At 41.6% G+C, this 25721-nt stretch overlaps 1 protein-coding gene across 2 annotated transcripts in view; it reads left to right on the top strand.

Moving 5' to 3' along the window:
- The window catches only part of LOC106580093 (fibronectin type III domain-containing protein 5-like), a 47311-nt gene extending 43444 nt beyond the window's left edge, over window positions 1-3867 (top strand). Inside the window, exons 4-6 of one of the 2 annotated variants that reach the window (XM_045715195.1) lie at window positions 858-941; window positions 1339-1472; window positions 2045-3867. In XM_045715195.1, the coding sequence (XP_045571151.1) occupies window positions 858-941; window positions 1339-1472; window positions 2045-2104 (278 nt within the window). In that variant the 3' untranslated portion in view covers window positions 2105-3867. The remainder of the gene's footprint in view (window positions 1-857; window positions 942-1338; window positions 1473-2044) is intronic. The other variant, XM_045715201.1, reaches the window with a different exon arrangement.
- The last annotated feature ends 21854 nt before the right edge of the window (window positions 3868-25721 follow it).

Genomic DNA, 25721 nt, shown 5'->3' with positions numbered 1-25721 from the left:
ATGCTGACTGCAGGAATGTCCACCAGAGCTGTTGCCAGAGAATGTTGCCACGTGTATGGCGTCGTGTGGGTGAGCAGGTTTGCTGATGTAAACATTGTGAACAGTGTGCCACATGGTGGAGGTGGGGTTATGGTATGGGCAGGCAGGCAGGCAGGCAGGCATAAGCTACGGACACCGAACCCAATTGCATTTTATTGATGACAATTTGAAAGCACAAAAATACTTTGACGAGATCCTGAGGCCCATTTTATGTATTTGTTATCTGTGACCAACAGATGCATATCTGTAGTCCCAGTCATGTGAAATCCATAGATTAGGGCCCTATCAATTTATTTCAATTGACTGATTTCCTCATATGAACTATAACTCAGTAAAATCAATGAAATTGCATTTTGCGTTTATATTTTTGTTCAGTATAATTGTGGAGGCTGTACACAAGTTTTTAGGGTTGTGTCAGAATCACCTGGAATCATGAAAAACGTGGTCTGTTTGAAGCAGTGCTAATTGACAGAGAGACAGTGATGAGTGGTGCCATTCTGGGACTGGAGAGGAATAGCGAGATCAGTCTACACAATACACTGTCAGCAGACAGTTCTATCCAGCTGACAAGGAGCAGACCAACTACAGTGTATGTATAGTTACAGTTGAGAGGAGAGGGTATACGGGGCTCACTGAGGTTAAGCCCTTCCTATTCAAATGATGACTTTTACCCCAACACTCCCTCATCATTAAACTGGCCTGTTGTGAGCACCAGTGGAGTCAGAATATTTAATAAGATGCCAGTTACCAATAATAACTCTGATGATGGTGTTGCCATGGTGACCAAATGATTGTGCTGCTGTATCTTGACCCTCCAGACGAGGTGACCATGGAGGAAGTGGGAGCTCAGCTGAGGGCGGGGGAGTTCATCATTATCGTGGTGGTGCTGATCATGTGGGCAGGTGAGGGGTGGAATGTTCCAAAGGTCAGAGTGCTACCTACACACTAGGAATACAACATTCCAGTAAGTTTCCCCAAATTCTCAGGTGTTCCAGAAATGTTTGGAGGATTCTGGATTTCCTGCTTATTCTGTGAATCTTCAAACCAGGATTATTGGAAATCCTGGAAATTTTGTGAAAATTACCGGAATTTCACAACCCTACCACACACACACACACCACAGACCATCACACATACACCCTCAAGAGTGTAGAACAAAAGGAAGGGTATATTTTAAACAAATATTGTCCACAATTTGTAGTAATTTGTCCTTGTAAAATGATTTCCGTCTGCTCTTCACTTCGGTAATGTGGTTGTTATTTACGATCTGTCTGTGTGTGCTTCTCCTCTCTCTGTCAGGTGTGATCGCTCTCTTCTGCCGTCAGTATGACATCATCAAAGACAACGAGCCCAACAACAACAAGGACAAAGCCAAGACCTCATCGGAGTGCAGTACTCCGGAGCACCCAACGGGGGGGCTGTTGCGCAGTAAGGTATAACCCCCCCATCCCCTCCACACTGAGTCCCAACCGACACCAGACAGGTGAATCGTCCCGGCGACTTAAAACCTTCCACTTCCATCAGCACCTAGCACAGTAACACACATAGTACCATCAGGGCTACGCCCACCCTATAACAGAATATGCATTGATTTATCAGCATTTTTGGCAGCACTTCATCCTAAAAAACACTGTTAAAATGCAAACATGCATCTCTCTCAGGACATAAGCCACAACAGTGCTATAAATCCAAAGCCTTTCAATCAATGCACAAACAGCCCATTTGCTGCTGGCATGATTGTCCCATGTCCATTCGCTCCTCCCCATCTCCCCAACAACTGGCTGATGCCCTCTGGTCATCTACGATCAAGCCAACTAGACCAATTCGGACACTAAAATGATCAAATACTCTATCTCCCTTCCAGAGAGAAAGCATCATAAGACCAAGGCATCCTCCCATTTTGTCCAGGTGCTCCGTGCTCATAGCAGAATGACCCTTTATTCAAGGTTTAGAGAGTGGCCTTCATCTTTCTCATCACTGCTGTTCCCCTTCTTCCCCTCTACAGTTCCCCAAGAACAATAACAACAACAACCGTACGCCATCTGTGAACATCATCGAGCTGTGATGGCTAGGACCCTCTCTAATCCAAAGGACTGAGTGTCTTCTGAACAGAGCATCCAAAATGCCCGTTATGCCCATCTGCTTGTTAGGGTGAGGCTGGGACTGTGGGCGCGCCCCCTTGGCCGTGCCCAGCCCTTTGGCACGGGGCTTGGGTGTGAACTGGGCCCCCAGGACTCCAGGGGTCAGGCCTCAAAGGAGAGGCTCTAGGTGTGATGGCAGGACTGTGGCTGTCACTGCTCTAATCACTGCCACAGGGCCAAGGAGATAAGGGCCAAATGGATTCAGCTGTAAGCTGAGAAACAGACGGGAGATATGAACATGGCCAGGGGACTGCAGGTAACCAGGGCCAGAGACCATCTCTCTATTAGCTTCAGTGCAGGCTGCTGAGGGGAGGACAGCTCATAACAATGGCTAGAACATAGTTTTATTATTATGATCTGTCCTCCCCTCAGCAGCCTCCACTGCTCAGCTTGTTATCAATGAACTGAAACACACTGTTTCCCCCCTGTTCACCATGCTGCAACCGAGGCTGGTGCACTGAGAACCGTGTGAAAATGAATTCCACCTGTTGTATCTTCTCTCTTAAACAGTAACCTTGTTTCTTTCTTTATTTGCCTCCTATCAAGCGCTTGCTGTAAGGCACATACTGTCTTTGCTATCGTTTATCTTGTGTGAGATATTATACCTGTTATTCAAACTCAAACTACATCTCTGTATCAAAATCTGTCTTCTTTTTTTATCAATCTACTCACGAAAACGTATTTGCAGGATACCAACCAAGGTTAGTTATATAGATCTCCTTATGGTTATCTAGATCTCACTCTTGTTATATAGATCTCCCTATGGTTATATAGACCTCACTCTTGTTATCTAGATCTCCCTATGGTTATCTAGATCTCCCTATGGTTATCTAGATCTCCCAATGGTTATCTAGATCTCCCCATGGTTATATAGACCTCCCTATGGTGTTATAGATCTCACTCTAGTTATATAGATCTCCCTATGGTTGTCTAGATCTCACTCTAGTTATATAGATCTCCCTATGGTTATCTAGATCTCCCTATGGTTATATAGACCTCCCTATGGTGTTATAGATCTCACTCTAGTTATATAGATCTCCCTATGGTTGTCTAGATCTCACTCTAGTTATATAGATCTCCCTATGGTTGTCTAGATCTCACTCTAGTTATCTAGATCTCCCAATGGTTATCTAGATCTCCCTATGGTTATATAGACCTCCCTATGGTGTTATAGATCTCACTCTAGTTATATAGATCTCCCAATGGTTATCTAGATCTCCCTATGGTTATATAGACCTCCCTATGGTGTTATAGATCTCACTCTAGTTATATAGATCTCTGTATGGTTATCTAGATCTCACTCTAGTTATATAGATCTCACTCTAGTTATATAGATCTCTGTATGGTTATCTAGATCTCACTCTAGTTATATAGATCTCCCTATGGTTATCTAGATCTCCCTATGGTTATCTAGATCTCACTCTAGTTATATAGATCTCCCTATGGTTATCTAGATCTCACTCTAGTTATATAGATCTCCCTATGGTTATCTAGATCTCCTTATGGTTATCTAGATCTCACTCTAGTTATATAGATCTCACTCTAGTTATATAGATCTCCCTGTGGTTATTTTTTTATTTTATTTTTTTCACCTTTATTTAACCAGGTAGGCAAGTTGAGAACAAGTTCTCATTTACAATTGCGACCTGGCCAAGATAAAGCAAAGCAGTTTGACACATACAACAACACAGAGTTACACATGGAGTAAAACAAACATACAGTCAATAATACAGTAGAAAAATAAGTCTATATACAATGTGAGCAAATGAGGTGAGATAAGGGAGGTAAAGGCAAAAAAAGGCCATGGTGGCAAAGTACATACAATATAGCAAGTAAAACACTGGAATGGTAGATTTGCAGTGTAAGAAAGTGCAAAGTAGAAATAGAAAAAATGGGGTGCAAAGGAGCAAAATAAAATAAATAAAATAAATAAATACAGTAGGGGAAGACGTAGTTGTTTGGGCTAAATTATCGATGGGCTATGTACAGGTGCAGTAATCTGTGAGCTGCTCTGACAGCTGGTGCTTAAAGCTAGTGAGGGAGATAAGTGTTTCCAATTTCAGAGATTTTTGTAGTTCGTTCCAGTCATTGGCAGCAGAGAACTGGAAGGAGAGGCGGCCGAAGGAGGAATTGGCTTTGGGGGTGACCAGTGAGATATACCTGCTGGAGCGCGTGCTACAGGTGGGTGCTGCTATGGTGACCAGCGAGCTGAGATAAGGGGGGACTTTACCTAGCAGGGTCTTGTAGATGACCTGGAGCCAGTGGGTTTGGCGACGAGTATGAAGCGAGGGCCAGCCAACGAGAGCGTACAGGTCGCAGTGGTGGGTATTATATGGGGCTTTGGTGACAAAACGGATGGCACTGTGATAGACTGCATCCAATTTATTGAGTAGGGTATTGGAGGCTATTTTGTAAATGACATCGCCGAAGTCGAGGATCGGTAGGATGGTCAGTTTTACGAGGGTATGTTTGGCAGCATGAGTGAAGGATGCTTTGTTGCGAAATAGGAAGCCAATTCTAGATTTAACTTTGGATTGGAGATGTTTGATGTGAGTCTGGAAGGAGAGTTTACAGTCTAACCAGACACCTAGGTATTTGTAGTTGCCCACATACTCTAAGTCAGAACCGTCCAGAGTAGTGATGCTGGACGGGCGGGCAGGTGCAGGCAGCGATCGGTTGAAGAGCATGCATTTAGTTTTGGAGGCCACGGAAGGAGAGTTGTATGGCATTGAAGCTCGTCTGGAGGGTTGTTAACACAGTGTCCAAAGAAGGGCCAGAAGTATACATAATGGTGTCGTCTGCGTAGAGGTGGATCAGAGACTCACCAGCAGCAAGAGTGACATCATTGATGAATACAGAGAAAAGAGTTGGCCCAAGAATTGAACCTTGTGGCACCCCCATAGAGACTGCCAGAGGTCCGGACAACAGGCCCTCCGATTTGACACACTGAACTCTATCAGAGAAGTAGTTGGTGAACCAGGCGAGGCAATCATTTGAAAAACCAAGACTATTGAGTCTGCCGATGAGGATGTGGTGATTGACAGAGTCAAAAGCCTTGGCCAGGTAAATGAATACGGCTGCACAGTATTGTTTCTTATCGATGGCGGTTAAGATATCGTTTAGGACCTTGAGCGTGGCTGAGGTGCACCCATGACCAGCTCTGAAACCAGATTACATAGCATAAGGTGCGGTGGGATTCGAAATGGTCGGTAATCTGTTTGTTGACTTGGCTTTCGAAGACCTTAGAAAGGCAGGGTAGGATAGATATAGGTCTGTAGCAGTTTGGGTCAAGAGTGTCCCCCCCTTTGAAGAGGGGGATGACGGCAGCTGCTTTCCAATCTTTGGGAATCTCAGACGACACGAAAGAGAGGTTGAACAGGCTAGTAATAGGGGTTGCAACAATTTCGGCAGGTAATTTTAGAAAGAAAGGGTCCAGATTGTCTAGCCCGGCTGATTTGTAGGGGTCCAGATTTTGCAGCTCTTTCAGAACATCAGCTGACTGGATTTGGGAGGAGAAATGGGGAAGGCTTGGGCGAGTTGCTGTGGGGGGTGCAGTGCTGTTGACCGAGGTGGGGTAGCCAGGTGGAAAGCATGACCAGCCGTAGAAAAATGCTTATTGAAATTCTCAATTATAGTGGATTTATCGGTGGTGACAGAGTTTCCTATCCTCAGTGCAGTGGGCAGCTGGGAGGAGGTGCTCTTATTCTCCATGGACTTTACAGTGTCCCAGAACTTTTTTGAGTTTGTGTTGCAGGAAGCAAATTTCTGCTTGAAAAAGCTAGCCTTGGCTTTTCTAACTACCTGTGTATATTGGTTTCTAACTTCCCTGAAAAGTTATATAGACCTCCCTATGGTTATCTAGACCTCTCTATGGTTATCTAGATCTTCCTATGGTTATATAGACCTCCCTATGGTTATCTAGATCTCCCTATGTTTATCTAGATCTCCATCTCCCTATGGTTATCTAGATCTCCCTATGGCTATCTAGATCTCCCTATGGCTATCTAGATCTCCCTATGGTTATCTAGATCTCCCTATGGTTGTATAGATCTCCCTATGGTTGTATAGATCTCCCTATGGTTGTATAGATCTCCCTATGGTTATCTAGACCTCTCTATGGTTATCTAGATCTTCCTATGGTTATATAGACCTCCCTATGGTTATCTAGATCTCCCTATGTTTATCTAGATCTCCATCTCCCTATGGTTATCTAGATCTCCCTATGGCTATCTAGATCTCCCTATGGCTATCTAGATCTCCCTATGGTTATCTAGATCTCCCTATGGTTGTATAGATCTCCCTATGGTTGTATAGATCTCCCTATGGTTGTATAGATCTCCCTATGGTTGTATAGATCTCCCTATGGTTGTATAAATCTCCCTATGGTTATCTAGATCTCACTCTGGTTAAACTCCCTGAAACATCCTCTGAGAGATGTTTTCATTCAATCAAGGAATCCAGACAACACAATGGTAATTTGGGAGGCCTATCTGACGCAATGCCATGGCAATGACGTCAGAGCAGGATCAAAAGATTACTCAAGACACTTGTGCGGCAGAATTCTCAATATATCTGGAGTATTAAAGCTTGTTAGCTCTAACAGCAGAAAGAACAATGTAATTGATAAACAAAGTTGGTCTCTGCATACACACAACAAGAAACTTCTTATTTATCATTGACTTATCTTAAATATTGCATTTTCCTTGAAAGTATTTTTTTAACGCATTAGTAGCTTTATATTTTTGAAGTGTATCCTTTCTCTTATCACCTACTTTTATTAGTGAGCATTCTAGAGAGGAGAAAGCAAATACGATTTAGTCTTATCTTGTTAAGTTTATGGACTCACCTTTAAGAGGGACTTGACTCATGTGTATAGACTGGATGTATCTCTGAAGAAGGGCTAAACAGGCCTCTCCCATGTCAGCAATAGCATCACTGAATGGAGCAGTGGAGCGTCTCACACACCAGCAGGCCATGAAGCACCTGGGAGGGTCAAACCTGTCCACGTACTTCCCAGCATTCTGAGCTCGGGGGCAACAATACTCAACAAACTTGATGCAGGGTGACTTTAAAAGGTGATGAACATTGTCAGGAGTTTTTGAGGGGTTTAAATACATTTTATTTTATGAGTATCCTTGTTTATGAAAGACCTTTCTATGAAATGCCTGCCACCTCCAACTTGCCCTGAAAATTGCCACTAGGGTACCCAGGCCTAATCAAAGATTTGATCACGAGCTCCATATGTTGGTTCTAAACTTTGACCCCTTTAATTCAGTCCCATCTGACACCATCACTAGTTGCCAGCTTGACAGAAGGGCTTCTACCAAAGAGGAAGAGGCAAAGCGAGAGGGTTTACTCCCATCAAAATCTGTCTACGATAAGCAGACTGATAAGCATACCGATAAGCAGACCGCCTGCCCTCCCGCCTTTGGGACAACAACTCCCATTGTTAGGGCGGAGACTAACCTAACGTAGCAGGCGTAAAGGAAACGCTTGAGCGGAGTTCCCACATCCGATTTTCAGTGAAAAATTAAGCTAGGTTGACGATAGCGCAATGGTTGAATCAATGTTGTTGCCAGGTCATTTCAATGAAACTAAGTTGAACCAACGTGGAATAGACGTTGAATTAACGTCTGTGCCCAGTGGGCTGTATCCCTGAAAACCGGATGCATCTGCTAGGGGTGGGAGGAGACAAGACCATCTTGTCTTTATATACAGTATCTCTGCTTCTACGGACTCATCTTCTTCAGCGTGTGTGAGTCCACCCTCCCCACCCCATGTACTGTGTATCACAGACACAGACAGAGGTGTTGTTGACATGCTGTATGAATAGACTATAATGTGGAGATTCTCAATGGACCAAACAACCTCCTCCACATCCCCATGAAGGGGACATCGCTGTGATGAATGAGGTTATGTGTTTTAGGGCTGATTAAAAAAGCACTGCCTTAAATACCTAAATCTTCCATTTTCTTTGATAGGATGTAATGATAAAGGCCCAATTTGTTCCACGTTTTTCCATTTCTCCTTTCCCTGCCTCTTGTCCCATGGGAAGGCTGCAGTATGGTGGTCTGTCTACAGCCGTTTGGAGTTGGTTCAGGGGAAACATGCTAAGAGAAAAACTATAATTAGATTTCAGAGAACATTCCTAAGGGATGGGTGAATGAAATGCTCAATGAAGAGCATGACAGATAAATGTGTACATACATTTTCTCCGTTTTGATTATGTGGTTTCTAGAAATGCTACATATATTATTATGTTTTCAGGAAATGGTTTGGGAGTCTCAAGGACAATTTAAATATAATTTGATTATAGAAAATGTGTTCATGATACTTCTTTGTTTTCAATGTATTTCTATCACATTCTATGGTTGTCTTATTTAGCCTATATGCAATATTAAACAATATTGTTAATTATGAATATAGAGGAATAGAGAAATCTTCATATTTGCCACAGAACATTCCTGTGGACACTCTAAAAAAGCAACCTACTTAATATGTATTGATCAACCAGACATGACCAAATAAAAGAAAACAATTCTCACAATAGCCATAAACACAGCAATGGAGGCTTGTGGGAGGAGCTATAGGAGGATGAGCTCATTGAAATGGATAGAATGGAATGAAATGGAGTCACGCATGTGGTTTCCAGTCATTACAATGAGCCTGTCCTCCTATAGCTCCTCCCACCAGCCTCCACTGGTTTGTACAGAATCTCATGAATTACTCCAGCTCTGTTATGACTCATCACCTTCTGTGTCAGACTCGCCATTACTGAACTGTGACTGTTGACACATCAAACAGCCTTCCGCTACTCTCCACCTTCCTATCGCAGGCACACACAGACCTAGACCTACACACACACACACAAAAACACTGAGGTAGCACACACTTATGCACGGCGCACGCACACACACGCACGCACTCACACACCGTGAGGTAGCACACACAGACTAAGGTAGCACACAGTAATTCCAGCTGTACCCGTTGCGGTGCAGACAGTCCTCCCTGCAGGTGATTAACCTTGGCTGTGGGGAGAGGCAGACTGTAATGACAGGCCTAGCCCAGTGATGTATACATGGGTTATAGAAGGAGGGAGCTGACTGATAACTAATACAATGGCAGGGTTTTGTCTTTCTCTCTCTCCTCACTTCCACCATTAATGAGAAAGACGGGAGCGGAACTCGGCTTTCATTTCTCCAATAAACAGTGATTCATGTCAGGGACAAGGGCAGGCTTTAGGCAGAGAGGGAGGAGAGAGAAAAGAAAATGAGGGAGGGAGAAAGAGAGAACGGAAGGAATGAGAAGGAGAGGGCCCATTTGATTGATTAACACAGACATATGGATGTTCGGAGGACAAACTTGGTGTTCTGCTGCATTACCCCAAGCACTTCTCACAAAAGTTTCTGTGCTGAAGGTTGAAACCATGTGTCCTTAAGACTGCTGGAACTGGTAGCTCATTGCAATCGATAGGCATCCGTCGACTCAGTTACGGATGATGATCATCTCCCTGGATGATTTCCTTTGAACTGGGTCCATGTCTGTTTGCAGTGTACCAGCACTACATCCCACAATGGCACACAGGAATTGCTTCTTTCTCATTCACCTACTTACTTGCAGAGTTGGCTATTTTACTGTCCGCATTGGATTTGGCAACTCTAAACTTTCAGTTGCGTTGAGATTCATAGTCAGGGCCAAACATAACCAATACAGTGCTCAAATCTTTTATTAAAAGTTGCTTAAAGTTCATTCTCAAAAAAAGTTATTGAATGAAGTGTACCTCTATGGGCTAGGTGGGACGCAGGCGTCCCACCCGTGGTGCACTCCATCAACAGCAGGTGCATTTCAAGAGCGGCAAATTTGAATCCAAATAAATGTCAAAATTCAAATTTTTCAAACATACAACTATTTTACACCCTTTGAAAGATAAACATCTCCTTAATCTAACCACGTTTTACGATTTCAAAAAGGTTTTACGGCGAAAGCATAAATTTAGAGTATGTTAGGACAGTACATTTACAAGAGTTGTGTGTAATGTTTTGTCAATTCAAAGACAGGGTCACCAAAACCATAAAACCAGCTAAAATGATGCACTAACCTTTTACAATCTCCATCAGATGACACTCCTAGGACATTATGTTAGACAATGCATGCATTTTTAGTTCTATCAAGTTCATATTTATATCCAAAAACAGCGTTTTACTATGGCATTGATGTTGAGGAAATCGTTTCCCTCCAATAACCGGCAGTCAAGTCAGCATCACAAATTAAATAATTAAAATTAGAAAACATTGGTAAAATATTATATTGTCATTTAAAGAATTATAGATTTACATCTCTTGAACGCAATCAACTTGCCAGATTTAAAAATAACCTTACTGGGAAATCACACTTTGCAATAATCTGAGCACTGCGCCCAGAAAAATACGCGTTGCGATACAGACTAGTCGTCATGTTGGGGAGATCTAAAATCGAAAATACTATGTAAATAATCCATTACCTTTGATTCTCTTCATCAGATGTCATTTCCAGGTATCACAGGTCCATAACGAATGTAGTTTTGTTCAAAAAAGCTCATCATTTATGTCCAAAAATCTCCGTCTTGTTAGCACATGATCTAAGCCCGCCGGACTTCACTTCATGAACGAGGGGAAAAAATATATTTACGTTCGTTCAAACATGTCAAACGTTGTATAGCATAAATCATTAGGGCCTTTTTTAACCAGAACATGAATAATATTCAAGGTGGACGAATGCATTCTCTTTTATAACGTATTGGAACGAGGGTACCCAACATGAACTCGCACGCCAAGTGTCTAATGGGCCATCATCGTTCCATGGCTCTTGTTTGGTCAGATCTCCCTCCAGAAGACTCAAAACACTTTGTAAAGGCTGGTGACATCTAGTGGAAGCAATAGGAAGTGCCAAAATATTCCTCAGCCCCTGTGTTTTTCAATGGCATAGGTTTAAAGGTAATACAACACATCAGGTATCCACTTCCTGTCAGAAAATGTCTCAGGGTTTTGCCTGCCAAATGAGTTCTGTTATACTCACAGACACCATTCAAACAGTTTTAGAAACTTTAGAGTGTTTTCTATCCATATATAATAAGTATATGCATATTCTAGTTACTGGGTAGGATTAGTAACCAGATTAAATCGGGTACATTTTTTTTATCCAGCCGTGCAAATACTGCCCCCTAGCCCTAACAGGTTTTAAGAACTTTTCACTATGGCACACCGTTTGCTCTATGTTGCCAATGTAAATAAAATCAATGTCATTCCTGTTTCAATAATATTCATACATTTAGGGCTAATGTACTGTAAAGCATATTACATTTTTGTTATGTTGCCAAGTTGTGGTCCAACCATGCGGTTTCAGTTCTGCGTCGATGGATTTTCTGCTCGACTTGCTCTGGGAGCCGACACATCCTGATGTCATAGTAGATATACAGTGGGATTGATCAATCATCCATGCATGGAGGCCAACAGCATAAAAATATAATATTATTTATATGGCCAACAGTTCTCTGCAACCTTGCCATATATGAACTGGTTTCTTTGAATCAAAGTCCCTTGGGAGATCGACTCTTTAAAATAAACTCAGCTGTCAGAGGTTTCTGATATGACTTGGTGACATTTTCATCCAGTATTCAGATGGGCCTGATCAAGCTTAGGGCCCAGCTGGAGCTTCTGAGGGGATATGTAGCTTTTTTTAAGGCTGTAAGAACTTAACGTTCCACTTCGATCATGTGGTGGTAACCCACACATTTTATAATGCTGAAAAATGATGTTCGCTAAACAGATTTGTTTGGGATTGTTGATTTGCTCTCCTTGTAGGACAAAAGCCAGGGGATGGGACTTGTTTCGTGAGGTTTAGTCCAATGATAATATCAGGCAAATACAAAGAGATGTTGTACATTTTGCAGAGCCAAAAGAAACTTAAAATGAAAAGCAATGATTTTACGGTGTGGGTCTCTTTACTTTTATTTTGGTACTTGCAAAGAAGCCTGGTTAAGAAAAGATTAAAAGCTTTATCAATGTCATCATGTTTATATTCCATGTATAAAATAAACAAGTAATTGCTTAGTGAGGGCTAGCATGGCTCAACTATTATGCACACGGTTACACAATTTCTATAATGAGGAACATGGGTAATGCTTAGGTTACTTCTGGATGGTTAATCAAATAAAAATGATTTAACATTTTCAAATAAAGTATATTAGTTTTTCTCCTTTTCTCACATTAGTTTTTGAGGTCAAATACTACTGTACATCAAATGATTTTCTTCCACGATTCCAACCATGGTAATTGAGAGGGATGAACTAAAGTTTAGTATTCATATCCATATATAGGTACTTCAATCATAGGCAATACATGTAAATCAGAGGTTTAGAATAGCAATGTTATGATTATAAGCATAAAAAAATAACAAGTAAAGAAGTTAGAGAGCCCCCCCCAGTGAGCCACATCTCCTCAGTCACTGACTGCACTTACATATGGTATTCTGACTGGGCTAGACATTTATGTTTGGAAAAAAATCAACAACAGGGTTTCAGGCAACTGCTGTTATTGTAAAGTTAGCAACCTGTGCTAGAAACGTGCAGAGATTCACAATGTCACAGAAATCAATACCCGCACATAACAGAACCCTACAAATTGGTTTTTATCTCACTCAATTCCCACACTAGATTGTGTTTACAGCTGTCTCTCCAACACGAGCATCAATAGAGGGCCAATCCCTATCTGCATCGCATCGCTTTCACAGAATAGGCTAGATCAGGGGTACTCAACTCTTATCCTACGAGGTCCGGAGCCTGTTCGTTTTCTGTTCTACCTGATAAATAATTTCACCCACCTGGTGTTCCAGGTCTAAATCAGTCCCTGATTAGAGGGGAACAATGAAAAAATGCAGTGGAATTTGGTGACTAGAGTCTTTGACAATGTTTTGGGCCTTCCTCTGACATCGCCTAGTACAGTCATGGCCAAAAGTTTTGAGAATGACACAAATATTAATTTCCACAAAGTTCGCTGCTTCAGTGTCTTTTCATATTTTTGTCAGATGTTACTATGGAATACTGAAGTATAATTACAAGCATTTCATAAGTGTCAAAGGCTTTTACATGAAGTTGATGCAAAGAGTCAATATTTGCAGTTTTTCAAAACCTCATCCAATGGTAGAGCGTGGCGCGAAATACAAAAACCTCAAAAATGATATAATTTCAATTCCTCAAACATACGACTATTTTACACCATTTGAAAGATAAGACTCTCGTTAATCCAACCACATTGTCCGATTTCAAAAAGGCTTTACAGCGAAAGCAAAACATTAGATTATGTTAGGAGAGTACACAGCCAAAAATAATCACACAGCCATTTTCAAAGCAAGCATATATGTCACAAAAACCCAAAACACAGCTAAATGCAGCACTAACCTTTGATGATCTTCATCAGATGACATTCCTAGGACATTATGTTATACAATACATGCATGTTTTGTTCAATAAAGTTTATATTTATATCAAAAAACAGCTTTTTACATTGGCGTGTGATGTTCAGAAATCGTATTCCCACCGAAAACTTCCGGTGAATTTACTAAATTACACATGATAAACGTTGACAAAATAATTATTTTAAGAATTATAGATACAGAACTCCTTTATGCAATCGCTATGTCAGATTTTAAAATAGCTTTTCGGTGAAAGCACATTTTGCAATATTCTGAGTACATAGCTCAGCCATCACGGCTAGCTATTTTGACACCCGCCAAGTTCGGGGCTCACTAAACTCAGAATTAGTATTAGAAAAATTGTATTACCTTTGCTGTTCTTCGTCAGAATGCACTCCCAGGGCTGCTACTTCCACAACAAATGTTGTTTTTGTTCCAAATAATCCATAGTTATGTCCAAATACCCCCGTTTTGTTCGTGCGTTCCGGTCACTATCCAAAGGGTAACGCGCGAGCACATTTCCAGACCAAAAAAATCAAAATGTTCCATTACTGTACTTAGAAGCATGTCAAACGCTGTTTAAAATCAATTTTTTATGGTATTTTTCTCATAAAATAGCAATAATATTCCAACCGGACAATGCTGTATTCATTCAAAGAGAAAAATAAAAAATGCCGTGGTCTCGTGAACGCGCATCTCCAATCTGCTATTATCTGCCCAGAGACAGGAGACGCCTCAATACGGTTTCTGAAGGCTTTAGAGAGCCAATGGAAGCCGTAGAAAGTGTCATGTAACCCCACAGATACTGTAGTTTTGATAGAGAAGCAAAAGGAGAACTACAAATTCGCAGACAGGCCACTTCCTGCTTGGAATCTTCTCAGGTTTTTGCCTGCCATATGAGTTCTGTTATACTCACAGACACCATTCAAACAGTTTTAGAAACTTTAGAGTGTTTTCTATCCAAATATACTAATAATATGCATATTCTCGTTTCTGGACAAGAGTAGTAAACAGATTAAATTGGTACGTTTTTTTCATCCGGCCGTGAAAATACTGCCCCCTATCCACAACAGGTTTAACGAGAGAATCACTGACATGATGTCAGCTGGTCCTTTTGTGGCAGGGCTGAAATGCAATGGAAATGTTTTTGGGGGGAATCAGTTCATTTGCATGGCAAAGAGGGACATTGCAATTAATTGCAATTCATCGGATCACTCTTCATAACATTCTGGAGTATATGCAAATTGCCATCATACAAACTGAGGCAGCAGACTTTGTGAAAATTAATATTTGTGTCATTCTCAAAACTTTTGGCCACGACTGCATATACTGCAGGTTGTGGGTGGCAGGAAGCTTGGCCCCAGTGATGTACTGGGCCATAAGCACTACCCTCTGTAGCGCCTTACGGTCCGATGCTGAGCAGTGGCCATACCAGGCAGTGATGCAACCGGTAAGGATGCTCTCGATGGTGCAGCTGTGTACGTTTTTGAGGATCTGGGGACCCATGCCAAATCTTTTCTTGGTGAGGTGGACATCAAGGAACTTGAAACTCTCGACCCGCTCCACTACAGCCCCGTCGATGTGAATGGAGGCATGTTTGTCCCTCCTTTTCCTGTAGTCCATGATCAGCTCCTAGGTCTTGCTTACGTTGAGGGAGAGGTTGATGTTCTGGCAACCCCACTTCCAGGTCTATAAGCTCCTCCCTATAGGCTGTCTCATCATTGTCGGTGATCAGGCTTGCCACTGTTGTGTCATCAGCAAACTTAATGATGGTTTTGGAGTTGTGCTTGGCCACGCTGTCGTAGGTGAACAGGGAGTACAAGAGGGGACTAAGCAAGCACCCCTGGGGGGCCCCCGTATTGATGATCAGTGTGGCAGATGTGTTGTTGCCTACCCTTACCACCTGGGGGCGGCCCGTCAGGAAGTCCAGGATCCAGTTCCTGAGGGAGGTGTTTAGTCCCAGGGTCCTTAGCTCAGTGAAGAGCTTTGTGGGCACTATGGTGTTGAACGCTGAGCTGTAGTCAATGAACAGCATTCTCACATAGGTGTTCTTTTGTCCAGGCGGGAAAGGGCAGTGTGGAATGCGATTGAGATTGCATTCATCTGTGGATCTGTTGGGGCGGTATGCGAACTGGAGTGGGTCTAGGGTTTCCGGGATGATGGTGTTGATGTGAGCCATGACCAGCCTTTCAAAGCACTTCATGGCTACTGACCTGAGTGCTACGGGGTGGTAGTCATTTAGGCAGGTTACCTTTGCTTTCCTGGGCACAAGGACTATGGTGGTCTGCTTGAAACATGTTGGTCTTACAGACTCGGTCAGTTGGTCCTCGCATGCTCTGAGTACACGTCCTGGTAATCCGTCTGGCCCAGGCCACACACACAGCTTCCAGATAGAGACAGACTGTCAGAATATCTGTGGAGACGGGCTTACTTTAACTGCCTGCATTATTTAATGGATGGAGGACATAGTGACAGGGCCTACACAGGCTCACTCCTACCGCTCAAATAAATAGCTACCAACATACAATAAACATTAGAAGAAACACCAAAAATGTACACAGACACAAGGTGATACAAGCTGATGGTATGCCAGAGGCATCCACCCACAAACAGAATTATAATCCAACTTTTGGGACTGAGACATTTTACCGGATTCTATAGAGATCGATTACAATACCAAATATTGTCACCACTTCAAAGCAAACAAACAAACTCAAATGTTACATCAGCGCCTACTGTTCAATGCTACTCTACAATAATAAGCGTCAACAGGCTTGTTCACAGAGGACAATAAATGTTATACAAGTTAAAGGACTCTGGGCTTATATAACATACATTTACATAATAAATGACCCTCTTCCTTTCCTCCACATTGAACTGACACTTGGCATTTTAGACCATTTCACAGACCAAGTGTGATATCTGCAGCAAAGGCATCTGAACCACATTAACTGTAGCTACAACACTGTTTTAAAAAGGAGTTTTATTCCATTCGGAAGTTCTGGGAAGCAGTTCAATGTCACCTGTAAGGTCGAAGGCAGGTACTCATAAGTCACTGATTCAATCATCTTTAGGCAAGGTTGGCATACATAATTCAGGTGAAATGTCTACCCTTTCCCTGAAAACACTCTCAATAAGTATGTCAAGGAGAACTGATCACCTCCTGTGAATGGTGCTGAGAACCAGAGGGAGGAGTGTCATTAAAATGCCTGGGAAGAAGTCAGATAAGAGGTATCAAAGGTCACTGGACCAGAAGAAAAAAGCATGATATGAAAACTGTCATGTAAAGCCTAGAAAGGCTGGAGACTCATGCAAATTAAGCATAACATGGCCTCAGACAAAATTACCTTAAATTCTGACTAATGCTAATAAACAAATGACAGACCATCTGAGGCAGCAAGTGAAGAGCATGTCTGGACATGTTCATATCATATCACACCAGAAATGTGATGGATCAAAAAAATGATTGTCCCTTCAAACTGTTCTAACTGAACCAGGGTTAATCAGAAGTACTAAAACAACTTCAACAGTATGAACACAAAATGTATTGGGTAAGAAATTAAAACTGCACAAATAAGTACTTAGACAGGGAAATACGCACAGCATTCAAAAAGCTAATCAAGACTAGGAATGAAATTATAAACAAGGTACAAGTGCAGCAATGAACCCATGAAATGAGGGAATGATGACCAGAGCCCTCCACATATGCAACATACTAAGGTGTAGGTAAAATGACTAGACTATTAGTCTGCTTTTACGTTATGTCATTTTCTTCCTTTTTTGTCAATGTTATCCTATACTGGAAAGTAAGCTGAAAGGAACAATTTTAACAAATTAAATTATAACAAAAAAAGAGAATCATCACACTCTAATATTACTGAAAACAAAAGAAAAACAAACAATGACTGCAATCTCTGGGCTTCAAGCTACTTTAGCAATTAACATATTAAATCTTGATGCAACTGAATACATTTCAGATAAAAGATCCTTTGTTGCTTGGATTTACAGAACCGGACTTCTCTCGAAGACCTGTGGGACCTTGGCAAAGCACCGGGGGTTCCTGTAGTTCTGGTTCTGCCATTCGTCCAGAGTATAAATAGTTAAGTTCATTCTAAAGGTCTTTGGTAATTGCTGAAAAAACTAAATTGGAAAAAAAGTATTAAAATTCAATTTCACCAAGAAAAAGGGTTAAAGTGAAATCAATACTCAGAAATGAAGAAGAAGAAAGAAGAAGAAGAAAACATGCAATCAATTATCAAATTAAGACCAAAATGTCCTCTACAGTGGGCAGCAGTCCGGTTCCGTAAATCCAAGCAACAATCTTTTATCTGAAATGTATTCAGTTGCATCAAGATTTAATATGTTAATTGCTAAAGTAGCTTGAAGCCCAGAGATTGCAGTCATTGTTTGTTTTTCTTTTGTTTTCAGTAATATTAGAGTGTGATGATTCCCTTTTTTATTATTTAATTTGTTAAAATTGTTCCTTTCAGCTTACAAACACACACACACACGGAGATGCCTGTACAGGCAGTGGAGATCTGAGGGGTGCTGCCACTGCCTGCTGTTGAGGCTTCGTGCCTGGTCAGCCACATGGTTCATCAGGTTCAGCAGCTCGGTCATCACCCCTGGAGACAAACCCATACAAGTTACACACACATTACAGGCTGAACAAGTTCAAAGAATAAGAATAAGATGCAGGACAGAAAGAATATACAATATCAATGGCATGAAAAACCTGGGAATTATTATTCCATTTGAGGGTCATTATGAGTATCATTCAGAAAGCTTGAATAAGTGGCTTTGGATAAAACCGTCTGCTAAGTGGCTTATACACCATTACTTAATAATAGTAATACTTATCAAACTATTATTATTATGATTATATATTATAATAAGCTCATGTCCATTATCAAAAAGGGATGCAATAATTGTATTCGAGATAAAAAAGGAAATTATCAATCTAGAAAAATCACATCTGAAACAAGTCTGCTCTAACACATGGGAAACTCGCCAAGAGCCATGTGATGTCATAGCTCACTGAGAAATGGAAATCCAAGAGACCTTCCTATTGTTACATGTGCGCCACCTGAGGAGGAAGGGCTCATGGTAATGGCTGGAGCGGAATTAGTGGAATGGTATCGAATACATCAAACACATGGATTCCATGTGTTTGATACCGTTCCATTTGCTCCGTTCCAGCCATTATTATGAGCCGTCCTCCCCTCAGCAGCCTCCACTGATGTGCGCATGTACTGGTATATGGTGACGGCTTCAGCACTGCACAGGTTTGAAAGCAGCTTTAAGATCCATAGGTAGGTTAGGATTCAAGTTTATTAATACTGGTAAATACAGACTTCAAGAGGAGAATGAGAGGCAACACTCAAGAATTAGAGTATATCCTGCTTCTTTACAAGACCTCAGATATGACCTGACAGAGTTGAATAAGTTATGCTATATTGATGCTTTCACCCTTCTAGTCATGTGAAAGCATTGATTAAATAATGATGCATTTGTGAAGTGGTTGAGTGGGAAAATAACCAGACTCACTCACTGTCTACATTCAGAGAAGAATTTCAGAGAAATAAACCAGTCTCTGGAAATAATACTAGTCAGGTAAGAAATGATCAAATTGCTCCCTCTAGAGGAAATACAGAACTTCACAAGGACTCTCTAAAATGTACCCTCCTGAAGATTCTTCTCTGGAGAAGATTTCTGCACAGACCTGGTCTCGGATCCTTTCTGCTCAGGCGGCGTTGAGGGTTTGCTGCTGTTGCTCTGTTGCACGCTGGGAACCCCACTACTGACCTCACCTGGACACGGCAGAAGGTCTTAGAGCAATATGAACAGAGAAATCCACATAACAGCTATACAGTCACAACCAAATCTTAACAGTTGATGCAGGCAAAACAAATAAATAAATATGCATATGGACACAAAATACAGGAAACTTGTTTGTTAATGATGAAATATTATTAATTATATCTCACAGCTACATTAAGAAACAATATATTTGCATATTACAATTACGATTCGGCCTGGTTGCCAACAGCCTATACTGTGCCCCTCCTCTAATCTCAGTCCCTCGCTAGCTCTCTATGATAGACGCAAGTGTTCTTGGAAGTATGGCAACTAATCAGTCTTCTCCGTTTCAAAATACTGCATCTTAGGAGTCGATTCCTAGCAGAAGATGTATTTTCTTTCTACTGACAAACTTTCAAGAACTTTCTTTTAAGAGAGAATATGGACTGCGTCCTGTTCAAAATTATTTGATTGACAGTTCTTGTAGCCTAGTAATGGACGTTAGTCCCGCTTCAGAAGCGGCATTCCAAGACACTTTCAAGGGTATATGACTGCGGTAGATATAACTTTATTGCCCGGCCCTAGCGGTCATATATACGTAATAGGATCATTGTTCTGCATTGTGAATTGAAGTGGAATTTTATGATTTTCTATCGTTTTAACAGAAAACCAATAAAAAAAATGGCTGTTTTAAGGTTAAGTATAATTGTCCATTTGTCACATCTCTGGTCAGCTTAAGGACCTCTTACCTGGACTCGGAGAGGCTATGGAATGAATGAAGCCCCCCCTTCCTCCTCCACCTCCAAGCCCTCATCTGCACCCTCCACTGGGACTAGAGGTGCCCCATATAACCCATAAGAAACAACCTCCAGAGTGAATGAGTCGATCGGCTGGCAAACCACAGCCTGGCCCTCATTGGGCTCAGGGAAACCTGGGGGATACGGTGGCTCCCCCTCCTCTGACACAGCCACCTGCGGCCTCTGCAATCCTTCCCTTCCCCTGGCCAAAGAGCTGTACGAGATGTGGGGCTGCAGGGGCATCACAGCTTGAGACACGTCCTTCCCTGCCCTCAGTGCTTATAGGTAGGACCTGGAGAAATAACCCTCATCGCTCATGCTCTCCTCTTCCTCCTGTTGGTTTATCTTTTCCTTTCCCTCGTTTTCTCTTTCTCCTTCTCCCACCATCTCGTCTCCTTTTCCATCCTCCCCCTCCTCATCATTTCCCTACCCTGTGTTGGACTGAGCCAAGAGAGGCTTAGTTTGCTGGTTGTCTCCGTCACTGGGGTTACGGACACTGTCCTTGTCGTAAAAGCTGTTACAGCTTTCAACGAAGGCTTCAATGCCCTCATCGCTCCCCCTGTCACTGTCAATGGGGCTCAGGCACATGTCATCCACGTCAAAGTCAAAAACAGGCCTCAGTGTCGTTAGATGCTGGGCTGCTTGGAGCTGCAACACCACCCTGACAAGTGCCTGCTTCACAATCTCTATTTTCAAGTTGCAGAATGTCTGAATTGCGTGACTAGTTAGTGCTGCTAGGACTAACCCTACCACTTTTGCAAGTTATTATTCTGGAATACACAGAGTGGTCTCAAGTGGCCAAAAGTACAATTATCATCTACTGTATGCATGGTTTCTCACTACTAAGCCTATGAAACCAAGCATGCCATGACAATGAAAATGATCCAGAATCACAGGATGGAGAACAATCCACTTTTTTTTCTTTTTTTCTAAAGATTGAAATAAGAAAATCTAACATGAAACTAGCTTTACCTCTGTGCCGAACCAAGCCATATACCTACCAGCTCTTTAAAAAGTTGGGTAAACAATACTTTCTTGTGGATATTTTTGTCTCACATTTAGAGCAGCAGAAGGACAAACAGTACACCAAACGGTAGAGTTTGCATGTAATTTTATTCAACACTCTGACTTGTAAGGAACATTTACACGAGTTCGCACACAAATGTCTCAGGCTGTATATACAATGCATTCGGAAAGTATTCAGACCGACCCCTTCTCTTTTTCCACATTTGATTACTTTACAGCCTTATTCTAAAATTGATTAAATACATTTTATCCTCATCAATCTACACACAATACCCCAAGATGACAAATTGAAAACAGGTTTTTGGAATTTATTGCAAATTCATACAAAATTAAAAACATAAGTATTCAGACCCTTTGCTATGAGACTTGAAATTGAGCTCAGCTGCATCCTGTTTCCTTTGATCATCCTTGGGATGTTGACAACTTGAATGGAGTCCACCTGTGGTAATTTCAATTGATTGGACATGATTTGGAAAGGCACACACCTGTCTATATAAGGTCCCACAGTTGACAGTGCATGTCAGAGAGAAAAAAAACAAGCCAAGAGGTCGAAGGAATTGTCTGTAGAGCTCCGAGACAGGATTGTGTCCAGGCACAGATCTGAGTAAGGGTACAAAAAATGTCTGCAGCATTGAAGGTCCCCAAGAACACAGTGGCCTCCATCATTATTAAATGGAATTAATTTGGAACCACCAAGACTCTTCCTAGAGCTTGGTGGTTCCAGGACCTCGGTCAGGCATGACTCCAACACCATCATTAAGTTTGCTGATGACACAACAGTGGTAGGCCTGATCGCCGACAATGATGAGACAGCCTATAGGGAGGAGGTCAGAGACCTGACTCTGTTGTGCAAGGACAACAACCTCTCCCTCAACGTGATCAAGACAAAGGAGATGATTGTGGACTACATTCTCATCGATGGGGTTGTAGTGGAGCAGGTTGAGATCTTCAAGTTCCTTGGCGTCCACATCCCCAACAAACTAACATGGTCCAAGCACACCAAGACAGTTGTGAAGAGTGCACGACAAAACCTATTCCCCATCAGGAGACTGAAAAGATTTGGCATGGGTCTTCAGATCCTCAAACGGTTTTACAGCTGCACCATCGAGAGCATCCTGATGGGTTGCATCACTGCCTGGTATGGCAACTGCTCGGCCACAAGGCACTATAGAGGGTAGTGCGTAGGGCCCAGCACATCACCGGGGCCAAGCTTCCTGCCATCCAGGACCTCTATACCAGGCGGTGTCAGAGGAAGGCCCTAAAAATTGTCAAAGACTCCATCCACCCTAGTCATAGACTGTTCTAAAAGATTTCACCTTCCTTATAACTGTATACATCTTTGTATGTTTAATGTTAGAGAACATTTGCATATTTTCTAAAGGTCTCTCTTGATCAAATTGTCTGCCCCCTTCGATGTGTATGTCACAGAGCTCTACTTTGGCTTCCTGAACTCGTTAGGAACTCATTAATATTGTCCATCTTTGACAAACAAAGTGTTTTTTGTTTAAAATCTATGAATTATTTTAGATTAATGGCTATGAATCGATCTCTGAACCATGATTACGCCACTTTCTCCTGCTGCGCTATCAGGTAATGATTGCAGGCCTGTGGTTTGTCAGTGGCTGTGATGTTGGGTTCAGCCAGGAGTTGATGGACAGTCAGGAGAGCGAATGAAACGGTAGGAGGGACATCCCAGCTTCTAGTGGTTTCAGATTTCACATCAGAAAAAATACTATTGTGTCCGTGGGAACCAGGGCTGTCGATCTATCCACAGATCGATTTATAAATGAAAATGTCGGTCGGAACCGGTACCAGAACCACACAGTTCCCCTTACATCTAAGAAGTCTTAACTAACAGGGTTTTAGTTTTTTACAAAGTTAATGGGAAAATATGTGAAATGCTAACGTTTGTGGGCTAGCATAAAGAGGCTTGTCTGATGTTACAAGCTACTGTTAGCTAGCTAACACATTTGCACTTATTTGCTTCCCTCCCCCATATCATATTTATAGTATTTACCATTACAAAGAAAAAAATGTAAGCACTGACCTGTATGGGTTTGTACAACTTGTTGGACTGTGCAAGTGATGTGTCAAATTTAGCTAACGTTCATAAACCAATTCTATTTTTGACAAACCACCAACGGCACGGGCAAAAGCTTGGCACCTTCATTTTACAGGTGCACGCATGAAACTAGAGGTCAGTGAGTTCATATGACGTCTTCACATTATGGATTTAACCAGATCTCCGAAGATCTTCAATCAGAAATAGGCAAAGATAAATGAAAATATATCTTGTTACGAAACCCCAAATATCATAAAGACCAATCAAATATAAAATACTGGTGCCAAACAATGTGACCCTACGACCAACAATGCCATGAACAATACTAATAGCTACCATCTATGACCAATATCCCAGATAATTGGCACAGTTCATAGTGTAAGTCTTCAGAGCTTTGTGGCCACTATTTAGAGAATGCATATTACTCAAAATTCAATGTGTTGGTGTCAGGAATGAGTTCCCAAGAGAGTGACATAATCAGAGGTGCACGTGGAGGCACAAAAGGGTTTGAAGTTGAGGCAGGGGACTCGCTTCCCGAATGAGAGTAAGTATAATGGTAGTGTGGCAATAACATAGTGTGTTCGCTATCAAAGTTGAGTTCACTTCCGCCTTTTGGAGCAAATTCACTGCATTATCCTCAGTCTTGAAGTGCATTCTATGTGCTTCAACTTTCTTTCAAACTCCGCTCATCTACCAACACCTCTCAAGGCCCACTACAGTACCATCAGACTTCTGATACCAGTGCAGCAACATTGGGGTGATAGAGGGCCACAAAATTGTGAACCACTATAAAAAAAGGTATTTTGAAAATACAAAATACCATTCTCTGAAGTATCTTGTTACAAATTACATTGTGATTTTTCCAGGCCTTTGAAATACAAATGACTAATGTAAATCCTCAAAAGTAATTGAAATACGCATTTTAAATACATGTAACAGAAATTCTGCCCATCTCTGCCTACAATGACCTAAACAAACAAGACCCAACATTATTATCCTCATATAACATGAATTTATGTTAATGTTTAATGTCAATGGCATTAATTACTTGAATATAACCACAGAGATAGCTATTATTTGATGATGGAGCAGAGCAGTGTGTATTATATACAGGACCAGTCAAAAGTTTGGACACACCTACTCATTCAAGAGTTTTTCTTTATTTTTACTATTTTCTACATTGTAGAATAATAGTGAAGAAATCAAAACGTGTGTGTGTGTGTGTAAATATATATATATACATATATATATATATAGTTGAAGTCAGAAATTTACATACACATTAGCCAAATACATTTAAACTCAGTTTTTCACAATTCCTGACATTTAATCCTATTAAAAATGCCCTGTCTTAGGTCAGTTAGCATCACCACTTTATTTTAAGAATGTGAAATGTCAGAATAATAGAATTATTTATTTCATCACATTCCCAGTGGGTCAGAAGTTTACATACACACAATTAGTATTTGGTAGCATTGCCTTTAAATTGTTTAACTTGGGTCAAACGTTTCGGGTAGCCTTCCACAAGCTTCCCACAATAAGTTGGGTGAATTTTGGCCCATTCCTCCTGACAGAGCTGGTGTAACTGAGTCAGGTTTGTAGGCCTCCTTGCTCGCACACACTTTTTCAGTTCTGCCCACAATTGTTCTATGGGATTGAGGTCAGGGTTTTGTGATGGCCACTCCAATACCTTGACTTTGTTGTCCTTAAGCCATTTTGCCACAACTTTGGAAGTATGCTTGGGGTCATTGTCCATTTGGATGACCCATTTGCAACCAAGCTTTAACTTCCTGACTGATGTCTTGAGATGTTGCAGGTAGCCAAGATTGCAAGATTGAATCCCTGAGTTGACAAGGTAAAAATCTGTCATTCTGCCCCTGAACAAGGTAGTTATTCCACTGTTCTTAGGCCGTCATTGAAAATAAGAATTTGTTCTTAACTGACTTGCCAAGTTAAATAAAGGTAAAAAGGATATTTTTTTAAATATCCACATAATTTTACTCCCTCATGATGCCATCTATTTTGTGAAATGCACCAGTCCCTCCTGCAGCAAAGCACCCCCACAACATGATGCTGCCACCCCCGTGCTTCACGGTTGGGATGGTATTCTTCGGCTTGCAAGCATCCCCCTTTTTCCTCCAAACATAACGATGGTCAATACAGCCAAACAGTTCTATTTTTGTTTCATTAGACCAGAGGACATTTCTCCAAAAAGTACGATCTTTGTCCCCATGTGCAGTTGCAAACCGTAGTCTGGCTTTTTTATGGCAGTTTTGGAGGAGTGGCTTCTTCCTTGCTGAGCGGCCTTTCAGGTTACGTCGATATAGGGCTCGTTTTACTGTGGATATAGATACTTTTGTACCCGTTTCCTCCAGCATCTACACCAAGGTCCTTTGCTGTTGTTCTGGG

This window comes from Salmo salar, chromosome ssa01, assembly GCF_905237065.1.
Source record: "Salmo salar chromosome ssa01, Ssal_v3.1, whole genome shotgun sequence".
Taxonomy (NCBI): Eukaryota; Metazoa; Chordata; class Actinopteri; order Salmoniformes; family Salmonidae; genus Salmo; species Salmo salar.
This window is presented reverse-complemented; position numbering and strand designations above follow the sequence as displayed.